Source organism: Salvelinus alpinus, chromosome 32, assembly GCF_045679555.1.
Source record: "Salvelinus alpinus chromosome 32, SLU_Salpinus.1, whole genome shotgun sequence".
Classification (NCBI taxonomy): Eukaryota; Metazoa; Chordata; class Actinopteri; order Salmoniformes; family Salmonidae; genus Salvelinus; species Salvelinus alpinus.
In genome coordinates, this window is record NC_092117.1 from 14,943,035 (window position 1) to 14,967,994 (window position 24,960).

At 43.4% G+C, this 24,960-nt stretch overlaps 1 protein-coding gene across 1 annotated transcript in view; it reads left to right on the forward strand.

Moving 5' to 3' along the window:
- Positions 1 to 296: 296 nt before the first annotated feature.
- LOC139562206 (neurotrypsin-like) overlaps positions 297 to 24,960 on the forward strand; it is a 29,222-nt gene continuing 4,558 nt past the window's right edge. The window contains exons 1-10 of the mRNA XM_071379671.1: positions 297 to 2,052; positions 6,225 to 6,267; positions 12,601 to 12,843; positions 14,146 to 14,284; positions 14,406 to 14,584; positions 21,298 to 21,445; positions 23,900 to 24,078; positions 24,170 to 24,311; positions 24,426 to 24,640; positions 24,809 to 24,950. Of these exons, the coding sequence (XP_071235772.1) occupies positions 1,975 to 2,052; positions 6,225 to 6,267; positions 12,601 to 12,843; positions 14,146 to 14,284; positions 14,406 to 14,584; positions 21,298 to 21,445; positions 23,900 to 24,078; positions 24,170 to 24,311; positions 24,426 to 24,640; positions 24,809 to 24,950 (1,508 nt within the window). The 5' untranslated portion in view covers positions 297 to 1,974. The remainder of the gene's footprint in view (positions 2,053 to 6,224; positions 6,268 to 12,600; positions 12,844 to 14,145; positions 14,285 to 14,405; positions 14,585 to 21,297; positions 21,446 to 23,899; positions 24,079 to 24,169; positions 24,312 to 24,425; positions 24,641 to 24,808; positions 24,951 to 24,960) is intronic.

Below are 24,960 nucleotides of genomic sequence, written 5' to 3' on the forward strand. Positions count from 1 at the left end.
GTTACATGTCAGATCAAAAAATTATAATGACAGGCCTGACGGAAACAACATTTTTCTGGAAACTTTCCTAATGTCGACAAAACAAAATATGCTAGACAAGGTGGGATATTTTTTTGTGTCGGTAAAAAAACGATGCGAGAAATGTCGGTGGAAAAGCTTTTATGCGCAAATATTGATATAATAACCATCATATCAAAGTAAATTTGGAGTCACGCGGTGACATGTTGTGTGGTCCTCCCACTATGACTCGTCTGGAAAGCATGCAGTTTATTAGGCTACAGATTAAATAAATTATGATTATGTTTTTATGTGGATTTTAGAATATTTGCATGAAAATCTGTCACCAATTGGATGGAAACCCAGTTAGGGATAATGCTGGGTCTCTGCTTGTGCTTCTGACTGTTTGAGATGCTTTAGAAGCAACATTTAATGGCAGTAGTGGAAAAAGTACCCAATTGTCATACTTGAGTAAAAGTAAAGATACATTAATAGAAAATGACTCAAGTAAAAGTCACCGCGTAAAATCCTACTTGAGTAAAAGTCTAAAAGGACTTAGTTTTAAATATACTTAAGTATCAAAAGTAAATGTAATTGCTCAAATATAGGTATAAGTACAAATCATTTTAAATTCCTTATATTAAGCAAACCAGATGGCACCATTTTCTTGTTTTTTAAATGTATAGATAACCAGGGGCAGGCTCCAACACTCAGACATAATTTACAAACGAAGCATGTGTTTAGTCAAAGTGAGTCCGCCAGATCAGAGGCAGTAGGGTTGACCTGGGATGTTCTCTTGATAAGTGTGTAAATTAGACCATTTTCCTGTCCTGCTAAGCATTCAAAATGTAATGAGTACTTTTCGGTGTCAGGGTAAATGTATGGAGTAAAAAGTACATTATTTTCTTTAGAAATGTAGTGAAGTAAAAGTTGTCAAAAATATAAATAGTAAAGGCCAATTCGCCCACCTCACAAATGTATCCCACTTTTTACAACGTTTTTAATTCACAGTGTTACACTGACCGTAGGACCTTATCGGATTGTTTCCGAAGTTAGAGCTGATTTGGAGAAAACCTCAAACACATGAGTTTGTAATTTGGAATGTTTTCTTGGGGTGCTCTAAATTACTATTATATTCGTTTCTGGCCTTAAAAAATAGGTGCTACAGCTTAGGGGTTAAGGTATGGACTTCCCAAGAAACCCGGATTGCACTAACCTAACAAAACCTTGCCTAAATGAGGATGCAACAGTGATTTATGTTAGAGAATGTGTTTAGGTATCATTACTGGAAGGCAATATGCATTTAATTGATAATTGAGTTGTTTTAACTGCCCATGCCTTGAAAGCATGTTCTGGAGATGCGTAGGGCTAATTGAATGTTTTTTGGTTTTGGTGATGTGGGTTGAATTCACCATGCACATCGAATCCAGGTGAAACATTTGTCATTAAATTTTGGCTTCAAAATCCCACAGCAATATGCAGTTAGGGGCCAACTCAGCTCAATCGCATATTCCTTTATAAAACCTAAAACAATTCACTAACTTACCTCTGCGCACAGCGACGCCCCATTACGCCAGTGAAAAGCAACTAGACAGTGTTGAGCTCGCTGTGTGTTTATTCTCGACTTGGCATATGTGCATCGCACTGAAGGCGAGAGAGTGTGTTTCTCTCACTGGTGTCTGCTTTCAGTGACACTTCCTCACGAAGGGGGTCGTCGTTTAAGCTATAGTGCTTGAAGCACAGCTGGTACCACAGGGTGTGTAATGTCACATAGGAGTTTTGATTATTTTTGTATCTTTTTCCAGACACAGAAAAAACAACCCCATCGGCTCATTGTCCCGTGCCTCGCCTAACTTTGGACGGTCCGTATCGGGCTCTCTTTATCCTGGTCAGTGTCGCTTGCACTTGGAGGCTGACTTTTTGCGTTGGATATGGGTGAAATCTGCTCAAGGCGCGGGCAATGACACATATAAAAGGATGACGGACAAGGAAGCTTTAAAGGGACTCTTCTCTCTGTCAATTGTATGGTGTTTTCTGATCTCAGTTTCTGGAGAGGTATGTGCCTGCTTTTCTCTTTCATTATCACAGCGTTTCTGTTTGCGAACGGCTATTCATTTACAACAGAAAGGTAAACACAGGTGACCCATAGATAACCTAACAAAATTCCTTACGATTTACAGTCATTAAAATGTGTAGGCAATAGACTTCGCGTAGTTTATTGGTTATGCGGAGCCAATATACACTTACGCGAATGGCAATATCGATGCTGTGCGTGGCAATTTCCTGTGTGCCAGTAAACCCGAATTCCGAGGTTAAACATTTTCACCTGAATTTTCACCTGAATATCATATTAGACCTACTGCTGCAATGCATCATTATTAAGCTTTTTATTTTCATTCCAATGATTGTATCGTGCCCTATAGGCTACATTTTAATTTCCCAAGAGAACTTGAGCGCCAGCAATTTAAAGCCTACCTACCCTTATCCGTTTGTTTCATTGCCCGTTGAAGGAAATACTTTGGACAGACCATTGTTCTCAGCAATTGAACTTGGCTTGTTTTTAACATAAGGCTGTATAAGCCAACCCTAGTATAAATATATATACAGTACTCTTCAAAAGTTTGGACACACCTAATCATTTAAGGGTTTTTTCTTTATTTTTTACTATTTTCTACAGTGTAGAATAATAGTGAAGACATCAAACCTATGAAATAACACATATGGAATCATGTAGTAACCAAAAAATGTTAAACAAATCAAAATATATTTTATATTTGAGATTATTCAAAGTAGCCACCCTTTGCTTTGATGACAGCTTCATGAGGAATGCTTTTCCAACAGTTTTGAAGGAGTTCCCACATATGCTGAGCACTTGTTTGCTGCTTTTCCTTCACTCTGCCATCCAACTCATCACAACCATCTCAATTGGCTTGAGGTCGGGCCTCCTGGAGGCCAGGTCATCTGATGCAGCACCATCACTCTCCTTGATGTTGAGACTGGTGTTTTGCCGGTACTATTGAATGAAGCTGCCAGTTGAGGACTTGTGAGGCGTCTGTTTCTCAAACTAGACACTCTAATGTACTTGTCCTCTTGCTCAGTCTACACTATATTTCTGATCAATTTGATGTTATTTTAATGGACAAAAAATTAGATTTTCTTTCAAAAACAAGGACATTTCAAAGTGACCTCAAACTTTTGAACGGTAGTGTATTTTAATTTGTTTATCACTTTTTTGGTTACTACATGATTCCATATGTATTATTTAATAGTTTTGATGTCTTCACTATTATTATACAATATAGAAAATAGTACAAATAAAGAAAAACCCTTGAATGTGTAGGTGTGTCCAAACTTTTGACTGGTACTGTATATATAAATAAATTATTAACATTCAGTCTATTTCTGAAGGCTGACTGTGTGTCCTATATACGCAAAGTTAGTGCGCCTATCAATTAATAAAGAAAACGATAGTCTGTACATTTGGTTGAATAGGACCCCATTTTTTTTGTCATCTGCAGGCGATTAGATTTGATAGTGAGAGATCTTTTTGTCAAACCGCGCCATCCCTTGCACAAGTCATACGTCAGTAGGGAGTGATCTACATTAGCGTGATCAACACTGAGTTGGCTGATACCCCATTTCATGGATGCACAATCCATAGGTTAGGCTGTACAGTGCATATAGCAGTGCATTCGGAATTTATTCAGACCACTTGACGTTTTCCACATTTTGTTACATTCCAGCCTTATTCTAAAATGGATTAATTGTTTTTTTCCCTCATCAATCTACACATAATGCCCCATAATGACTAAGCAAAAACTGTTTTTAATAAAATTGTGCAAATGTATAAATAAATGGAATTTCACATTTACACAAGTTTTCAGACCTTTAACTCAGTACTTTGTTGATGCACATTTGGGAGCGAATACAGCCTGGAGTCTTCTTGGGGATGACGCTACAAGCTTGACACACCTGTATTTAGGGAGTTTCTCCCATTCTTCTCTGCAGATCCTCTTAAGCTCTGTCATGTTGGATGGGGAGCGTTGCTGCACAGCTATTTTCAGGTCTCTCCAGAGATGTTCGATCGGGTTCAAGTCCGTCTCTGGCTGGGCCACTCAAGGACGTTCAGAGACTTATCCCGAAGCTACTCCTGCGTTGTCTTGGCTGTGTGCTTAGGGTTGTTGTCATGTTGGAAGGTGAACCTTCGCCCCAGTCTGAGGTCCTGAGTGCTCTGGAGCAGGTTTTCATCGAGGATCTCTCTGTACTTTGCTCCGTTCATCTTTCCCTCGATCCTGACTAGTCTCTCTGCCGCTGAAAAACATCCACAAAGCATGACGCTGCAACCACCATGCTTCACCGTAGGGATGGTCCCAGACGCTTGGCATTCAGGCCAAAGAGATCAATCTTGGTTTCATTAGACCAGAGAATCTTGTTTCTCATGGTCTGAGAGTCCTGTAGGTGCCTTTTGGCAAACTCCAAGCGGGCTGTCATGTGTCTTTTACTGAGGAGTTGCTTCCGTCTGGCTACTCTACCATAAAGGCCTGATTGATCCAGTGCTGCAGGGATGGTTGTCCTTCTGGAAAATTCTCCCATCTCCACAGAGGAACTCTGGAGCTCTGTCAGTGACCATCGGGTTTTTGGTCACCTCCCTGACCAAGGCCATTCTGGGGTATTGTGTGTAGATTGATGAGGAACATTTTTTATTTAATTCATTTAAGAATAAGGCTGTAATGTAACAAATGTGGAAAAAGTAAAGGGGTCTGAATACTTTCCGAATGAACTGTAGGTATGCCCCCAATGCAATTCTGAATTCAAATACATCCACAGTGCGATTACAACAGATTATTTTTAAACATTCCAACCTTGTTTAGCATTATCTTGTCCAATTGTTGCATGATTATGCTATTTGTATCAGTTTGCATCAGTTTCAATGGGTGACCTTTATTTGAAGCCGAACCCGCCAATTCCACTATCGATGCTAATGCTGTTCACAACACACTGGTGAATTATCTCATGCGTTTTACAGTCTGAGGTGTGCAAGAGTGAGCCACCAATAAAAGTTTAAACAATGGAGCAAATGCATCCAATGATATCTTCATACTCACTTGCAAATAGCAATTGATGTACATAGCCAATGACATTCCTTGAGAGTAACGTTACATTTTTGTAAGGCATGGTTACAAGCTATACATCAAGTGATAACAAAAGCACAAACAATGGAGTAAAATACGCCAATTGTAGACTAGTAATTGCTTGCTCTTTATGGATAAGTCTTATGAATAAGTCTTAAATGAATACGCCTCATGAATATTACATACTATAAATGCTTTACAAATTATTATAAGTTATAAATGCTTATGAACTGTATGCATGTTTATAGATGTTTAGAAATAATGAAATACGTATTTATGTATAATGTGTACAGGCTACTCTTTATAAATAGTTTACTCATTCTTATTCATGTTAATATAAAGTGTTACCCAATAGGCTAGGGAACTACAGCCCCTTGTCCCTTTCCCCAAAGAATATTACTCAAAGCTCTTTTTTCTGGTGAGCTGTGTCTCATTATAAATCTGTGCTTTAGATGTCTGCAAGAGGCACGTTTTTCCTGCCGTTAAGATGCAGGATGCTTCAGGCATTACCCCAGCTGCCCCCGTCTCCATTAGATTGACAGATGGAATTATTAGAGTTCAACTGACTAATGTGCAGACTATGCTATACCGAAAGTAGACCTAGTCCCAGACATTGCGTCACCGCGTGCTGTTTCCCATGCGTGACAGTATTGATTTCAGTGGCCTCGGTTGTGATAATGGTGCCTTAAAGTAGCACCCCTTAACTTAACCCTGCAATCATTTTATTGCGTTATGCATAGACATTCTAAACTATGCCTCCTGTTCCCAGCCTCAGTGGTGACGAAGTAATTGAAAATATAGCAGAAGAGAAGAGAGATAAACATGGTTAACACAATGTTACAATTATTTTCACTGATCCACAGAATAGCATGATAGAGTAATACCATATGACTACAAGTAGGCTACAATACAATATAATACAACAGGGAGAGTGAGATAATAAGTTGTTGCGTATGAAAGCTTCAAACAATCCGCAAGGCTACTTATAGGACATAAGGGGCTACTAATGAACAAGCATCCATAACCTAATGTGGGACACTTGCTCTAAGTGGCATAGGCCTGAAGCTTCATATTATGTTGTCTTGTTTTTTGCAGGTCATCTCTCAAGACACCTACCTAAATACTCTGCAGAGTGCAGGTAGACACCGCTTTTCCTGTTCCTCTTATTTCTAATAGGTCTTGATTGCATCCATCCATCATTGTGATTCTTCCAAATCGTCTAAGGACATGGATAAAAAACTAAGCAGCATTAAATGAATAGCTTAAATGTACATACTTAGTGGGATGATGTGGGGTGTGGATATGAGATGGCGGTGTGTTGTTTCAGCAAAATGTCACGAATTCAGATTAAAAGCTTGAAAAAGCCCTCTATCAAAAATGCCCCCTTCCTCTGCTAAAGCCGTTATTAGCGAGTCCTTTGTCACCAGCACTGCTCATAATCAGATGGTGATTCTGATTGGGCCCCTGAAGGATGGGACGATAGTTAGGCAACGTTCAACATCTCTTGCTCTCGCTCTCTTTTTTTATTTTTTATTTTATCCCCTTTTTCTCCCCAATTTTCGTGGTATCCAATCGCTAGTAATTACTATCTTGTCTCATCGCTACAACTCCCGTACGGGCTCGGGAGAGACGAAGGTCGAAAGCCACGCGTCCTCTTAAGCACAACCCAACCAAGCCGCACTGCTTCTTAACACAGCGCGCCTCCAACCCGGAAGCCAGCCGCACCAATGTGTCGGAGGAAACACCGTGCACCTGGCCCCCTTGGTTAGCGCGCGCTGCGCCCGGCCCGCCACAGGAGTCGCTGAAGCGCGATGAGACAAGGATATCCCTACCGGCCAAACCCTCCCTAACCCGGACGACGCTAGGCCAATTGTGCGTCGCCCCACGGACCTCCCGGTCGCGGCCCGGCTGCGACAGAGCCTGGGTGCGAACCCAGAGACTCTGGTGGCGCAGCTAGCACTGCGATGCAGTGCCCTAGACCACTGTGCCACCCGGGAGGCCCTGCTCTCGCTCTCTTTAACCTCATTTCAAAAACGTCTTATCCACAACCAAAAGACACATAACCAGCTTTGGTATTAGCTGCTTTTCCCTAGAAAAAAAATAGAGTTCTCCTTTTTGACGGTTAGGGATTCATCCAAGCCGGATCCCTGCAGCTAAGAAATAGGCAAAATCACACAGTGCTCAGTATTGCTGAGTAGATGAAGGGAACACTTGATCTCTCGTTCAGCTTGTAATGTGATATGAATTTTAGCATGTACATGGAAATGGATGGTTATTAGATGAAAGCGTTGGGATGATAGATACAACATTTCATCTCATATACCAATTAGTCTTTGAACCATCACCACACCCTCCATGCCCAGGCAGGTCCAATCCTTTGGATCCCTCGGGCGCGATGCTAATATCTTATCCAACCCTACCAACCCCCCCTTTACCCATCCCACGCCTTAGACTCCTAGTTCATGCTCAGACAGAATGAGATTCCTACCAGATTGCCTCATGTTCAGGCTTTCACTTATGGAAATGCGAGTGGCCCTGATTTAAACAAGGCCCTGCTTTTAGAGCCCTGACATCATCTCTGATAAAGACTCCCACTTTCCATCAACCAGATACTGTATGTCTGGTTCTTGTCTTCGCTGAAGTTACTGTTATGTTATGGGGTCTCAACGGGAGTTCCAGTCTGGGTCTTATAGATGGTTGTCTCCATTTGTGGCTCAACTATAGACACCCATCAGGGATAGAATGTGAGCTATGCTAAGAGACTTTAGAGCTTATTAAATCTAGGATGGACAGTGGAACATTTTTATGACACCCACGTGCATACTCAGTTTCTTGCTCTCAATGCATGCATTCATATACTCACTCAGTTCCTCCTCTGCATGGGAACTGAGGTTATCCATACACATACACATTCAATACAGCACGTCTGCTTTCACGTGCTGGTGATCTTTTGATTTGTCTTTGGGGTTTTGTGTGTTTGTGTTTGTGTCTGCAGCGTAAGCTTGTCCATGTGTGTGTTTGAATCTGTGTGTGAGCGTGTGTCTGTTTGTGTGGCACGTGCGTGTGTGTTTAAGGATCAGTGTCTTCCGGTAACCTTTCCTAATAACCTTTCTGTGTCTGGCACCCTCACACTGTGTGAACTCTATCAAATATGTATCTCCTCTCAATATGCCAGGCAGGGAAGCTGGACGAGGTGGAATCATTGTGAGATTGAGACGTGCTGAGAAGAAACCCCATCACAGATAGTGGTGACTCAGAAGGATTTAGGATCAGCTTAGTACATAAAAACATCTCAGTGTCTCAAAACCATATTTACTTTCTAAAATATTAAATGCCTTAGGGAATGGCAGATACAAATTGAAAAATGAGAACACAGTTTAGTTGAAGAGGAAAGAAAAGCACACCCTCTGTGAGGATAAGACGTTTTGGCTTTGCTTTCTGGGGAGTCATTTAGACTGGGAGTTGGGACAAATAACTGTCAATCACACTTGGTATTATTCAATGGTACCTGCCATGATGTTGACAGCATAGGAGGGCTTAGAAGACAAACTGCGCCTGAGACAGGTGCGGACAGCCCAGTACAGCCCAGTACATCACTGGGGCCAAGCTCCCTGCCATCCAGGACCTCTATATTAGGCGGTGTAAGAGGAAGGCTCTACACAACACCCACTCACATACAATCATCATATATGTTGCTGCTACTCTGTTTATCTTATATATTGATGCCTAGTTACCTAACCCCTGTACTGTACATATCTACCTCTATCGATCCAGTGTCTTTGCACATTGTAGGTATGGTACCTGAACTGACCCTGTATATATTATGCTTACTTACTTTATTGTGTTCTTATTAGTTGTCATTTTTTATATATTGTGTGTTTTTGTTCTACCTTGTTATTTTTTGTATTACTTTGTTATTAATTACTGCATTGTTGGGGTTAATGCATTTCACTGTACTTGTGCATGTGACATTAAAAAAAACTTGAAACTTGACTTCCAGCACTCATTGACCCCAACAAATCTCTCAATCTACCTCTGTGATCCATCTTGACAAAGACAGACTCCAACCCTTAGGCACTGCTGACATCTGAAAGGATTGGATAGGTGTAAGAAAAATGCACATTCAAAACTATTCTATCTGGTTTATCTATCTAGTCTATCAAAGAGCAAGGTGGAGCTAATACCGTCTTTCGCATACAGATGTCGGATCTTAATTTGAGCCAGTTTTCTACAGCAGGAAAATAATCCTGCAGCAACAGGAAATGTGGATTATAATTGATGGATATTTTTTATAGGGGTTGATACATTTTTCGTAAGGGAAAATCAAGTCTGAAATTACAAACTTCAGAAGACTTTTTAAACCTCGAATACAGTACAAGTTTTAAATGTTCTGTTTCCTGCATGCAGGAATGTTCTTCTGCAACATGGTTATGAAATTAAGATCCTACATCTGTACCTAGCCAATCCTTTCAGATCTACATAATGTAACCAGGATTTGGGGCAAGAGGTCAATCTGGAATTGAGCAGAGTATTCCTCTTTCAAGATGTCTTCTCTCTCAGGCATCAATCTGTGGATACCCTCTCCAGTCTTGTCTCTCACTGCATGGTATTTGGTATTTTATTAGGATCCCCATTAGCTGTTGGGAAAGCAGCAGCTACTCTTCCTGGGGTCCACACAGAACATGGCATAATACAGGACATTAATAGACAAGAACATCTCAAGGACAGAACTACATCAATTAAAAAAGGCACACGTAGCCTACATATCAATACATACACACAAACTGTCTAGGTCAAATAGGGGAGAGGCTTTGTGCCGTGAGGTGTTGCTTTGTCTTGTTTTTTGAAACCAGATTTGCTGTTTATTTGAGCAATATGATATTGCAATAATGGCTCTATATAATACTGTGCGCTTTCTTGAATTTGTTCTGGTTTCTCTACTGTGAAAAGACCCCTGGTGGCATGTCTGGTGGGGTAAGTGTGTGTGTCAGAGCTGTGTGTAAGTTGACTATGCAAACAATTTGAGATTTTCAACACATGAATGTTTCTAATGAAAAGAAGAAGTGATGCAGTCAGTCTCTCCTCAACTCTTAGCCAAGAGAGACTGGCATGCATAGTATTTATATCAGCCCTCTGATTACAATGAAGAGCAAGACATGCCGCTCTGTTCCTGGCCAGCTGCAGCTTAACTAGGTCTTTCATTGCAGTATGAACTCCTAACACCAAAACCAGCATATTCTGCTGGCTTTCGGTTGTAGCTTTCACTACACAGCAGCGGGAGTTGGTTGGTCTTAACTAAGTCACTAAGACTGTGCGAATGCAAACCGGCAGTCCCTCAAACAAACACAGACAGGGGTTAGACCACACACTGGGCGGGTGTAGATTTGCTAGCGATCGCTCACAGGTGTGAATGTTTACCCAACGACAACTGAAAGGACTTGCGGCCCCTAATCCACTGGTTTAGAGAGTTCAGGAGGAGGAGTTTAGGTACGTGATGAGGGTGTCTTCCTTCCCTGGCTGGACCCCAGTACCCATATCCACTTCCCTCCACTCTCCTCAGGGTTTAACACCTGGCTCCAGAGGGATGTTAGCGCGTCTCTCCTTCATATCATTTACAGTACGCACACACCATGGCCTGAGGTACTGCCATATCAGTTACATATCACAGGAAGCATGGACCTAAAGGTGAATATTAGCTACTACTAAAGATGGATTATTAGGCAATTCTACCCATACATAGTGTCACGACTTCCACCGAAGGTGGCTCCTCTCCCTGTTCGGGCGGCGCTCGGCGGTCGTCGTCACCGGTCTACTAGCTGCCACCGATTCCTTTTTCTTTTCTGTTAGTTTTGTCTTGATTGTTTTCACCTGTTACTTATTTGTTGTTAATTATGGCCTATTTAAACTTCCAGGGCCCGCCTGCTTTTGTGCAGGCTTATTCTCACTGTCAGTGGTGAAATTGTTTTGCTGATACGTATTTTGATGTCGGTTATCTTTCCCTGGTTTTGGAGACATACCTGTTTATTGGTCATTTTGCCTGTTTGTTGGCTAGACCCAGCTTAATAAACGTATGCATTGGAAGCATTGCTCTCTGCGCCTGACTCCACACCCACCACTCCTAGCTATCCGTGACACATAGCCCCTTGAAAAGGGACTGATAATTAGTCAACGTAACATCCAAGGCAAATGGAGACATTTGCCATAACTGCAGGCAACAGAGATTATGGAGTGTGTTTCCCTTTTTATTATGGAGTGTGGTGCCATCTATAGATTATGACTAATGTTTAGGCATTCATTCTGAGTGGTTAAATTTAGGGTTAAGGATGGGGTTCAAACAGGAAAACTACAATTACAAAACGAGTGCCTGGCACTGGGATTAAACACGCGATGCTCAGAGCCGTGGAAAGGAACTCAAAATTAAGTTGGAGATATATTTATTCTGGATTTGCTTTAACTGACTAATTCAATAAATTGTCTCCATTTTTTGCATGATGTATTACCAGACATTGATCCATTGGAAATACATGGGTTTATGGAGCAGGTTCAGGACTCACCCTGGCTCTGGTTGTCATTAAACCACAGACCCACCCCCCTTTAAAACTCAATCTGTGGACCAGATGAATGTATGCTTGTGTTTAATGTCCCACCCCTATTTAATGTGATGGGTCAGCTTTATAGGTGGTCCCAGAGGCTCTTTAACCTGTATAGATGAGTTTGTAAAACTGAGCCCCTGAGCTCAGGTTTCCCATCACAATTCCAGCTCACGTCTTCACAAAGGCAATTAGAGGATAGAGCTGCAGCACTTGTAGACCCAGTCGAATGATTCTGGAATTAATAAGGTCTGAATATTCAGAGGATTGCATTGCAGTGAGTTTCAGTTTCCCAGTAAGCTCTGGATTCTCAAGACAAGCATCCACCCCTCTTGAGGAATTGTCGTCCACTCCAAAGTGGTATACAGTGTCTATGCTCTGATCAAACTATCCTTTCAACAGCATTGAGAAAATAATCATGAAGGATTTTAATGTTTAATATAATTTTAAGACATGTATGCCTAGGGTGCATTTCAAGGACAATTCCTAAGCGATACAGACACACAAGCATACACAGACACAGATGGGTTGTAGTAAGGGCTCATGTTTTCAGGTTGTCTGAAGGTAGCCCGCCACGCTCTGTGACTCAGCAAAGCAGACCTACACAAATACTCTGGCCCCTGCACTGCAGCACCGGGCTGTCAGTCTGACCAGTCAGGTGACTCACTTCTATACCTCTGAGGATCGGAAACAAAAGAGAGAGACAAAGGAGAGGACATCTTTTTAAACCTTGCCTGGCTAATTGTGACTTAATTTTAAAACTCAGCTTTACCCCCCCACTTCGTCTCACAAAAATAATTATTGCTATACTATGTTAACTAAGAAGCTCATCCATTGATTAACCCATAGTATTGTATCTGAATGTGACTCTGTCTCCCTAGCTCCTCTGTCCTGTTTAGAGGGCTTCACTGAGCTGGGTTACTACAATGGCTCCGTGTCTCAGACTGACTCTGGATCACCCTGCTTAAAGTGGACAGAGTTCCCAGACTACGTCCTGCAGTACCCGAGCCGGGGGCTGGGTGACCACAGCTACTGCCGCAACCCCGACCGCGAATCCAACCCCTGGTGCTTCTTCCGCCAGAGCTCTGGAGCCATCGGCTGGGCCTACTGCGACTGCCACCAGGGTGAGGATTTACCGACTAAAACTTACTTCAAGGGAATCAGTACTGCTGGGTAACTACCTGGAACCAGATTATTTATAGTGGTGTATGAATTCCAAAGTGGTCAAAAAGTAATCGCTAGGTATCTTTGTATTTTTGCAGTGTTTTGGGGGTGATCATATTGCTCTGGCAGGAGATCTATGTCTCCATCTGTCTAGGCAACCTATGTGCCTGTCTGTCTATGTCTATCTGTGTTTCTTGCCTGCATGGTTTTTGTTTCTCAATCTGTCTACGCCCCAATATATCCTGTCTGTCTTCCAGTCTGTCAGTAAGCTCCTCCCACTGTGTTTTCCACCTATCCATCAGGCAGCTGATATTGTTCTCTCTGTGACTCCCGCCCCCCAATGGGAGTGTATCCCTGCCTGTCCATTAGACAACCGTCTGTCTTTTTACTGGCCTGTCAGAACCTTGCTTGTATGTAATGCCAGAGGCAATACCCCCGTTTTGAAATCTGTTTAGCTACATCTGTATTTGCTGTCATTATCAGTCTGTCTCTGTCTAGCTCTCCCAAGCTTTCTCTTTCAAACGGTTAACCTTTATCAGTTAACGTGTATGTGTGTGAACGCATGCGTGCCCATGTGTGCTTTTCGGGTGCGTGCCTACCAGGTTGAAATATGTAAGTGCTCTATGCAATTATCCTGAGATAATCACACCTTTTGGATTTATAATTAACGAGGGTGTAACGTTCGTCTTCCTCCTCGTCTGAGGAAGAGCAAGGATCGGACCAAAGCCCAGCGTGGTTTGAATACATACTATCGTTTATTAAACGAAGACGAAAAAACACTTGAACAAACTACAAAACAATAAACGACGTGAACAGACCTGAACTTGAGAACATATAAAACATGAACGCACGAACAGGAACAAAACAGTACCGTGTGGCGAACAAACACAGACACAGCAACAATCACCCACAAACAACCAGTGAAAACAGCCTACCTTAATATGGCTCCCAATCAGAGACAATGACAAACACCTGTCTCTGATTGAGAACCATATTAGGCCAAACGAACAAACCTAAACATAGAAACAAATAATATAGACTGCCCACCCCAACTCACGCCCTGACCATACTAAATAAATACAAAACAAGGGAAATAAGGTCAGGAACGTGACAGAGGGAGCAATCTGTCTGTCTGTCTGTTTCTGATGGGTGTGAGAGAAAGATGTTCTACTTGTTATTTCAAATTATTTCACAATCTCTGATGCTGTACCATACCTTAATGCCCTCTCTTCTCTCTCCTCTCCCCTCTCCCTCCTCTCCAGGAGCTGCCAGGTTGGTAGGTGGGTCCTCCCCTCAGAGCGGGCGTCTGGAGGTATACCTAAATGGCCAGTGGGGGGCGGTATGTGATACACACTGGACCGACCGCGATGCCAGTGTGATCTGCAAACAGCTTGGACTGGGGTGAGAGCTACTGAGATACTTTTATAGCTGTGTGTGTGGGTGTGTATGTCAAATCATCCTCTCCACTCCTGACTGTCCATCTATCTTTCTCTCTCCGTCCATCCTGTCTTTCTGTCTGCAGTGAGATCGGCACAGCCCTCCAGCACTCCTATTTCGGGCCCGGCTCTGGACTCTTCCACTATGAACGCCTTGGCTGCCGTGGCAACGAAAACTCTCTACTGGACTGCAGGAGTCGGAAGTTTGTCACTAGCGACTGTAACCATGGCAACGAAGCGGGGGTGGTGTGTGCTGCACCTGAAGGTGAGGGTGTTGGAGATTTCAAAACAGCCTTGGGTATATATAAGTAGTGCAGATTTATCACAAGTGCTACACATATAAATATAGTACATGTATTGCTAGGCATATTACACATGTAGAGGTACTGAAGCAGCAAAGAGACACTTCCCCTTTAGTTGAGTGAGACAGGGACAGAGAGAGACTGTTCCCTCTTTCTTAGAGCTCCAGTGTTCTTCTCCCACCTCAGTCAGAGCTGCGTGGGCCAGAGGGTGAGATTCATGGCTAAGATTCTCTGGCCCAATACTCATCTCCAAAACACAAACACTGCAAAGCTAGAACAAGAGCAGTTTCTTCTGAGCAGCACAGCCAAGAGGGAGCTGATGTTGTCTGCCTAGTCATTCACATAGCTTTTAGAGCTCTCTGAGCCTGCCAGTACGCTCTCGCGGCTTATGCAGCACTTGTGTCAGAGAGTCCCAAAGGGGCAGAGGGAACAACAACAGTGGTGTGTTAGAATGAGGGTATAGAAGGGAGTGCCCAGAGGAGTAGAGGGTATATACATTGAGTGTACAAAACATTAAGAACACCTTCCTAATATTGAGTTGCACCCCTTTTTGCCCTCAGAACAGCCTCAATTCGTCAGGGTGTGGACTTAACAAGGTGTCGAAAGTGTTCCACATGGATGCTGGCCCATGTTGACTCCAGTGCTTCCCACAGTTGTGTCAAGTTGGCTGGATGTCCTTTGGGTGGTGGACCATTCTTGATACACACAGGAAACTGTTGAGTGTGAAAAACCCTGCAGCATTGCAGTTCATGACACAAACCGGTGCGCCTGGTACCTACTACCGTACCCCGTTCAAAGGCACTTAAATCTTTTGTCTTGTCCATTCACCCTCTGAATGGTACACATACACAATCCATGTCTCAATTGTCTCAAGGCTTAAAAAGCCTTCTTTAACTTGTCTCCTCCCCTTCATCTACACTGATTGAAGTGGATTTAACAAGTGACAGCTTTCACCTGGATTCACCTGGTCAGTTGGTCATGGAAAGAGCATGTTTTGTACACTCAATATATTTAGTACGGTGCAGGGAATTATTCAGTCTGAAACTTTAGGAGGAGAAAGTTATCTGAGAGTCCTGAGGCCCTGCCAGGGAGGTGGGGGGGTCCCACAGGGCACACATGCACCCCCCTTCTGACCCCCCTACCCCAAACAACCCCCACCTCCTCAACTTCTCTGCCAGGGCAGCTCACATATTCAGATTGCATAACTCATCTACCACTCTTTCCTTCTCCCTGCATCCCTCACATACTTATACTTGCTGTAGTTTCTAATGACTTGCCGGAGCTTTGAACCAAACTCTAGGGTTAGGGGTCATTGCACTCCAACAGTTCTGTAGTTTGGATTGCTTTATTTATCATGGCACTGGGCAAGAAGTTATTTACATTTGCATTCATCAAGGAGACCAAGAGATCCATAAGTCGATAACTGAGAAGAACAGTTGTTTCTATTGTAACATGATGCCAACATGTTTTGCCTAGTAACTGCGTGAGCCACCGCATTTAACTACGGTAAGGTGACTGGGAACATGGACGAGTACTAACAGACCAGCTATGACCTCCACACAGTGCCTTCAGAAAGTATTCACACCTCTTGACTTTTTCCACATTTTGTTGTGTTACAGCCTGAATTTAAAATTGATTAAATTTTGATTTTGTGTCACAAGCCTGCACACAATACCCCATAACATCAAAGTGGGAATATGTTTTTAGAAATGTTTACAAATTAATAAAAAATGAAAAGCTGAAATGTCTTCAGAGTCAATAAGTATTCAAGCCCTTTTTTATGGCAAACCTAAATACGTTCAGGAGTAAAAATGTGCTTAACAAGTCACATAATAAGTTGCATGGACTCACTCTGTGTGCAATAATTGTCAGGACCCGGTGCGAGAAACAGTCACTAATAATCGTCAGAACCCAGAAGATGAGGCAGACACAGCAGTACTAGAGATGGTGGTTTAATTAAAGAACAAAATCTTCAGGCAAAGAAACTAAATCCACAATGTCCAAAAATAAAGCCAAGAGGCACAAAATGGAAATCCTCCAAAATACAAAAGAAACTCCACAAAGTGGTAAAAAACAGCAGGGAAAAACAAACCTCAAAAGACTACTCAAATAATACACAAGAACTAAACCAGAGAACCTCTGGAAAATCCAACAAGAGAAATATCTGTATAAAACAAGGCTGGGGCTGGGTGCTAACTTACAAACACTGAGCAAGGAACTGAGGAACACACAGGGTTTAAATACTAACAGGGGAATGACCTACAGGTGCAAACAATAATTAGAGCAAGAAAAACAAAAGGTACAAAAAAGGTGCAATGGGGACATCTGGTGACCAAAACCCAAACAGTCTTGGCCAAAACCTGACAATAATAGTGTTAACATGATTTTTTAATGACTACCTCATCTCTGTACCCCACACATACAATTATCTATAAGGTCCCTCAGTCGAGCAGTGAATGTCAAACACAGATTCAACCACAAACACCAGGAAGGTTTTGAAATGCCTCGCAAAGAAGGGCACCTATTGGTAGATGGGTAAAATATTAAAGCAGACATTGAATATCCCTTTGAAAATGGTGAAGTTATTAATTACACTTTGGATGGTGTATCAATACACACAGTCACTACAAAGATACATGTGTCCTTCCTAACTTAGTTGCCAGAGAGGAAGGAAACCGCTCAGGGATTTCACAATGAGGCCAATGGTGACCTTAAAACAGTTACAGAGCTTAATGGCTGTGATAGGAGAAAACTGAGGATGGATCAACAACATTGTAGTTACTCCACAATACTAACCTAAATGACAGAGTGAAAAGAGGGACACCTGTACAGAATAAAATATTTGAAAACATGGATCCTGTTTGCATTTAGGCACGAAAGTAAAACTGCAAAAAATGTGGTTAATAAATTTACTTTATGTCCTAAATACAAAGCGTTATGTTTGGGGCAAATCTAACACAACACATCACTGAGTACCACTCCATATTTTCAAGCATAGTGGTGGCTGCATCATGTTATGGGTATGCTTGTCATCGGCCAGGGATTTTTCCTTTCCTTTCCTCTATTCCATAAAATTAAATGGAATAGGCCTCCCGAGCAGTGCAGTGGTCTAAGGCACTGCTTCGCAGTGTTCGGGCGTCACTACAGCTGTCACGCCCTGACCATAGAGAGCTGTTTATTCTCTATGTTGGTTGGGGCGTGATAGTGACTAGGGTGGGTCATCTAGGTGATTAATGGTTTATGTTGGCCTGGTATGCTTCCCAATCAGAGACAGCTGTTTATCGTTGTCTCTGATTGGGGATCATATTTAGGTAGCCATTTTTCCCCATTTGTGGTTTGTGGGATCTTGTCTACAGATAGTTGCCTGTGTGCACACCAGTAGCTTCACGTTTTGTTTGTTCTTGTGCTTTATTGTTTTGTTTGGTGAGTTTCATTTAATTAAAAGATGTGGAACTCTACGCACGCTGCGCCTTGGTCCGATCCTTTCGACGAACGTGACAACAGCCTGGGGTTTGATCCCCGGCTGTGTCACAACCGGCCATGACCGTGAGTCCCATAGGGTGGCTCACAATTGGCCCATCATCATCTGGGTTAGGGGAGGGTTTGGTCGAGGGGCTTTACTTGGTTTATCGTGCTCTAGTGACTCCTTGTGGTGGGCCGGGTGCCTGCAGGCTGACTTTGGTCGTCAGTTGAACAGTGTTTCCTCCGACACATTGGTGCAGCTGGCTTCCAAGTTGTGTTAAGAAGCGTGGCTTGGCGGGTCATGTTTCGGAAGACGCATGACTCGACCTTCGCCTCTCCCGATCCCGTTGGGGAGTTGCAGCGATGAGACAACATCATAATCACGAATTTGGGGAGAAAACAGGAAAAAAATTACAACAACAATCATAATAATGGAATAGAGGTAAGGACAGGCAAAATCCTAGAGGAAAACCTGGCTCAGTTTGCTTTCCAACAGACACTGAGAGACAAATTTACCTTTCGCAGGACAATAACCTTAAACACAAGGCCAAACACTGGAGTTGCATACCAAGTCGAAATTGAATGTTGATGAGTGGCCTAGATACAGTTTTGACTTAAATTGGCTTGAAAATCTATGCCATTACGTGAAAATGGCTGTAGCAAGGATCAACAACTAACTTGACAGAGCTTGAAGACTTTTTTAAAGAATAATGTGCAAATATTGTACAATTCAGGTGTGCAAAGCTCTTAGAGAATTAACCAGAAAGACTCACAGCTGTAATCGGTGCCAAAGGTGATTCTAACATGTATTGACTCAGGAGGTTTAATACTTGTAATCAAGATGATGTATATATATTTTTTTCATATTATTATAATATATATTTTTTTTACAAATGTTCGAATTTCGCTTCCACTTTGATATTACAGAGTATTTTATGTCGATCGTTGACAAAAAAACGACAATGAAATCCATTTTAATTCCACCTTGTAACACAACAAAATGTGGAAAAAGTCGAAGGGTGTGAACACTTTATAAATGCACTGTAAGTCAATCAAAGAGGCAAAAAGACATTACAGTGACAAAGTGGAGTTGTAATTAAATGGCTCAGATGCGAGATGCATATGGCAGGGACTTCAGATAATCACTGATTATAAAGAGAAAACCAGCCACGTCAGTGACACCGACACCTCACTCCCAGACAAACTTAACACATTCTTTGCCTGCTTTGAGGAAAACAACACAGAACCGCCATTGTGGGCTTCTGATTCTCACGAGGACTGCGAGCTCCTGATCTCTGTAGTCGACATGAGTAGGATTTTCAACCATTGCAAGGCTGCCGGCCCGGATGACATACCAAGCCGCGTCCTCAGTGCATGCGCAGACCAGCAGGCTGGAGTGTTTACGGACATATTCAATCTCTCCCTATCGCAGTCTGTTGTCCCCACTTGATTCAAGATGTCCACCATTGTTCCTGTACCCAAGCAAGCTAAGGTCACTGAACTAAATGACTATCGCCCCGTAGCACCGACCTCTGTTATCATGAAGTACTTTGAGAGGCTTGTCAAGGACCATATCACCTCCACTGTTCCTGACACGCTAGACCCACTCCAATTTGCATACCGCCCCAAAAGATCCACGGACGACACAATCGCTGTTGCACTGCAAACCGCCCTATCCCACCTGGACAAGAAGAACGATGGAGCTGATCGTAGACTACAGGAGACAGAAGAGGAAAAACACCCCCATCCACATCGACAGGGCCTTAGTGGAGACGGTTTAAAACTTCGAGTTCCTAGGCGGGCACCTCACTGAGGACCTGAAACGGTCCCACCACACCGACACCGTGGTGAAGAAGGTGAAACAGCCCCTCTACAACCTCAGGCGGCTAAAGAAATTCAGCATGGCAACTGCGTGGCACTAACCACATGGCTCTCCAGAGGGTGGTGCGGGCAGCCCAACACAACACCAGGGGCACGCTGCCTGCCCTTCAGACCATTACAGCAGTGTAAAAGGAAGGCCAAGATGATCATCAAGGACCTCAGCCAGCCGAGCTATGATCTGTTCACTCTGCTATCATCGATTATAGTGACGGTACAGGTGCATCAAAAGCGGGACAAAGAGACTGAAAAACAGCTTCTATCTCCAGTCTATCAGTTAGCCAGTTAGCCAGACTGTTAGCCAGTTAGCCAGTTACCTGCCCGGTACTCTGCCCTGCACCTTGAGACTATTTCCCCATGTATATCGTGTTATTGAATGCTAGTCACCTCATATTCTGTTTATATACTGTTGTCTACTAACTGTGCATGTATATACTGTATTATTGACATAGCTCTTCCTAATATACCTACTACTGTACATTTCTTTCCAAATTATATAACACACCGCGTATTCATATTCTGGATTCTGTCCCATGCTCACTCTAATATATCTACTCTGGATTGATAATTGGACTTGTTCTGTCATTTCTTGATTTCTTGTTTAGATTTTATGATTATTTATGTATTTGTATTGTATTTGCAAGACATTCTACTGCGCTGTTGGAGCCAGTAACACAAGACATTCTACTACACTGTTGGAGCCAGTAACACAAGACATTCTACTGCGCTGTTGGAGCCAGTAACACAATACATTCTACTACACTGTTGGAGCCAGTAACACAAGACATTCTATTGCACTGTTGGAGCCAGTAACACAAGACATTCTACTACACTGTTGGAGGCAGTAACACAAGACATTCTACTACACTGTTGGAGCCAGTAACACAAGACATTCTACTGCACTGTTGGAGCCAGTAACACAAGACATTCTACTACACTGTTGGAGCCAGTAACACAAGACATTCTACTACACTGTTGGAGCCAGTAACACAAGACATTCTACTGCGCTGTTGGAGCCAGTAACACAAGACATTCTACTGCACTGTTGGAGCCAGTAACACAAGACATTCTACTGCACTGTTGGAGGCAGTAACACAAGACATTCTACTACACTGTTGGAGCCAGTAACACAAGACATTCTACTGCACTGTTGGAGCCAGTAACACAAGACATTCTACTGCACTGTTGGAGCCAGTAACACAAGACATTCTACTGCACTGTTGGAGCTAGAAACCCAAGAATTTACCTTCACCTGCTATAACACCTGCAAATCTGTGTACGTGAGTAATGTGACCAGTAAACTTGGACTTTATTTGATTTCTGCTGTATTTTTCAGGCAATGGCGCCCCCTTGAGGTTGGTAGGTGGCCTGGAGGACTTTGAGGGTCGTGTGGAGGTGTACCATGATGGGAGGTGGGGCACCATCTGTGATGACCAGTGGGATGACATCGATGCTGAAGTTGTCTGTCGGCAGTTGGGCCTTGGGTGAGCAGCATTGGGATTCCGATGGCTAGTTGCTTGGAGGATGGTGCTTGACATGCAGCATATGGGTTTTGAATGTGATTCCCTCCACTAAATGTCGTCGAGTACATACAGTGGGGAGAACAAGTATTTGATACACTGCCGATTTTGCAGGTTTTCCTACTTACAAAGCATGTAGAGGTCTGTAATTTTTATCATAGGTACACTTCAACTGTGAGAGATGGAATCTAAAACAAAAATCCAGAAAATCACATTGTATGATTTTTAAGTAATTCATTTGCATTTTATTGCATGACATAAGTATTTGATACATCAGAAAAGCAGAACTTAATATTAGGTACAGAAACCTTTGTTTGCAATTACAGAGATCATACGTTTCCTGTAGTTCTTGACCAGGTTTGCACACACTGCAGCAGGGATTTTGGCCCACTCCTCCATACAGACCTTCTCCAGATCCTTCAGGTTTCGGGGCTGTCGCTGGGCAATACGGACTTTCAGCTCCCTCCAAAGATATTCTTTTGGGTTCAGGTCTGGAGACTGGCTAGGCCACTCCAGGACCTTGAGATGCTTCTTACGGAGCCACTCCTTAGTTGCCCTGGCTGTGTTTTTGGGTCGTTGTCATGCTGGAAGACCCAGCCACGACCCATCTTCAATGCTCTTACTGAGGGAAGGAGGTTGTTGGCCAAGATCTCGCGATACATGGCCCCATCCATCCTCCCCTCAATACGGTGCAGTCGTCCTGTCCCCTTTGCAGAAAAGCATCCCCAAATAATTATGTTTCCACCTCCATGCTTCACGGTTGGGATGGTGTTCTTGGGGTTGTACTCATCCTTCTTCTTCCTCCAAACACGGCGAGTGGAGTTTAGACCAAAAAGCTCTATTTTTGTCTCATCAGACCACATGACCTTCTCCCATTCCTCCTCTGGATCATCCAGATGGTCATTGGCAAACTTCAGACGGGCCTGGACATGCGCTGGCTTGAGCAGGGGGACCTTGCGTGCGCTGCAGGATTTTAATCCATGACGGCGTAGTGTGTTACTAATGGTTTTCTTTGAAACGGTGGTCCCAGCTCTCTTCAGGTCATTGACCAGGTCCTGCCGTGTAGTTCTGGGCTGATCCCTCAACTTCCTCATGATCATTGATGCCCCACGAGGTGAGATCTTGCATGGAGCCCCAGACCGAGGGTGATTGACCGTCATCTTGAACTTCTTCCATTTTCTAATAATTGCGCCAACAGTTGTTGCCTTCTCACCAAGCTGCTTGCCTATTGTCCTGTAGCCCATCCCAGCCTTGTGCAGGTCTACAATTTTATCCCTGATGTCCTTACACAGCTCTCTTGTCTTGGCCATTGTGGAGAGGTTGGAGTCTGTTTGATTGAGTGTGTGGACAGGTGTCTTTTATACAGGTAACGAGTTCAAACAGGTGCAGTTAATACAGGTAATGAGTGGAGAACAGGAGGGCTTCTTAAAGAAAAACGAACAGGTCTGTGAGAGCCGGAATTCTTACTGGTTGGTAGGTGATCAAATACTTATGTCATGCAATAAAATGCAAATTAATTACTTAAAAATCATACAATGTGATTTTCTGGATTTTTGTTTTAGATTCCGTCTCTCACAGTTGAAGTGTACCTATGATAAAAATTACAGACCTCTACATGCTTTGTAAGTAGGAGAACCTGCAAAATTGACAGTGTATCAAATACTTGTTCTCCCCACTGTATGTAGGTAAAAACTAGAGGTTAAACCCTATCAGTGGTAGCAAACAGCAATGGTTCCCAGGCTTGAAGTTACCCACCAACCAAAGCTCTCTGCTCTCCACAGAGATGGAGGCACTCCTGCTAGGATAGCCTTTTTACACTGCTACATTCCCACTGAGTGAACTATATCAATATAGATGAACGGAAGGCATGCATTTTTGATGGCCTACAGTGTTTTGGGTTGTTGCTCTGCTGGAGGAGAGGAGCCAGTTGATACAGATTATTCAGACGTCATCGCCACTCTTAGCAGGTCATCTGGCTTCTGACGAATAAGGGCCTGCAAAGCAAGCCACTGGGGAATTCTCTCTGCTCAGACACACATGTATAAGAGCGTCTGCTAAATGACTTAAATGTAAATGTAAATGTACACACACACACACACACACACAATGATTGTCTTACAGTACAAAGAGTGGATAAACAAAGAAAGTGGATCTGTCCCAGGACTAATTTCAGATCATGAATCATATATCTCTCCATAACTATATTTGGTGTGTGTGAGTGTTTTTTGTGTCGTGTATATGTGTTTCTCTGCTGTGTAAGTGCATGTGTGTGTGCTCTGTACAGTACGTATAAGGCCTGTTTACTTGGTGGGAATGCATTTTATATGTGCACATCAGGATGACCCTTGAGTGGTTGCCATATATTGTTTACATGTCCATATATGGTCATTGTGTATGCCTGTGTGTGTGTCCACTCAGGGGGGTACCGAAAGCGTGGACGTGGGCCCACTTTGGTCAGGGCTCTGGACCCATCTTCCTTGACAGGTTGCAGTGTACAGGCAATGAGCTTTCCTTGGAGGAGTGTCCCCACAACAACTGGCAACAACACAACTGTGACCACATGGAGGATGCTGGCGTGTCCTGTAACCCATATACAGGTCAGGAGTCAGGACAGGAACGCTTTGTGAACATACACATATTTGTATGGAAAACACATACACACTGTCTCATACACACACCGTGTTGCAGATGGTGTGGTGCGGCTGGTGGGGTCTGACAGTCCCTGGGAAGGTCGTCTGGAGGTGTACCACTCTGGGGACTGGGGTACGGTGTGTGATGACAACTGGACTGAGCACCACGCACAAGTGGTCTGTAGACAGCTGGGCTTCAGGTCGGTCTACAGGGGTCCTTTTATGTACAAATACAATGTACTGGGAAAGTGAATTAGGTTTAACTGTAGTAATATTGTAATGATACTGCAGTAATGGCGTGTTTGGTCCAGCAGAGGGCGTGCAGAGGTGGCGTCAGACGGGCTGTACGGGGAGGGCACAGGGCTAATCCTGCTGGATGAAGTGCAGTGTAAGGGCTCAGAGGGCACCCTGCTGGCCTGCGGGCACGCCGAGTGGGGACGCCACGACTGCTCCCACAGCGAGGACGTAGGGGTGCGCTGTGAGAGGGGAGGTGAAACCAACGAGGTGCCAGGGCTGCCACACATCACAGGTAGGCCTGTACTCGCTGTACCCACTGAGACCTCATAAGACCTCAAATCAGAATTGCTATCAACATATCTCAGTTAGATGTCTATCATATTGGAAAGAAAAGTAAAATTCAATATTGTTATTATGGTAATATATTGTGGTTTATTGTGTTTCTCTGTTCTGGCCTCAGGCCCTCTGGTGCGACTGGTTGCTGGAGAGAGCCGGAAGGAAGGGCGTGTGGAAGTGTTTCTGAATGGCCAATGGGGGAGCGTGTGTGATGACGGCTGGAATGACATCAACGCTGCAGTGGTCTGCAGGCAGCTGGGATTTGTGTAAATATGG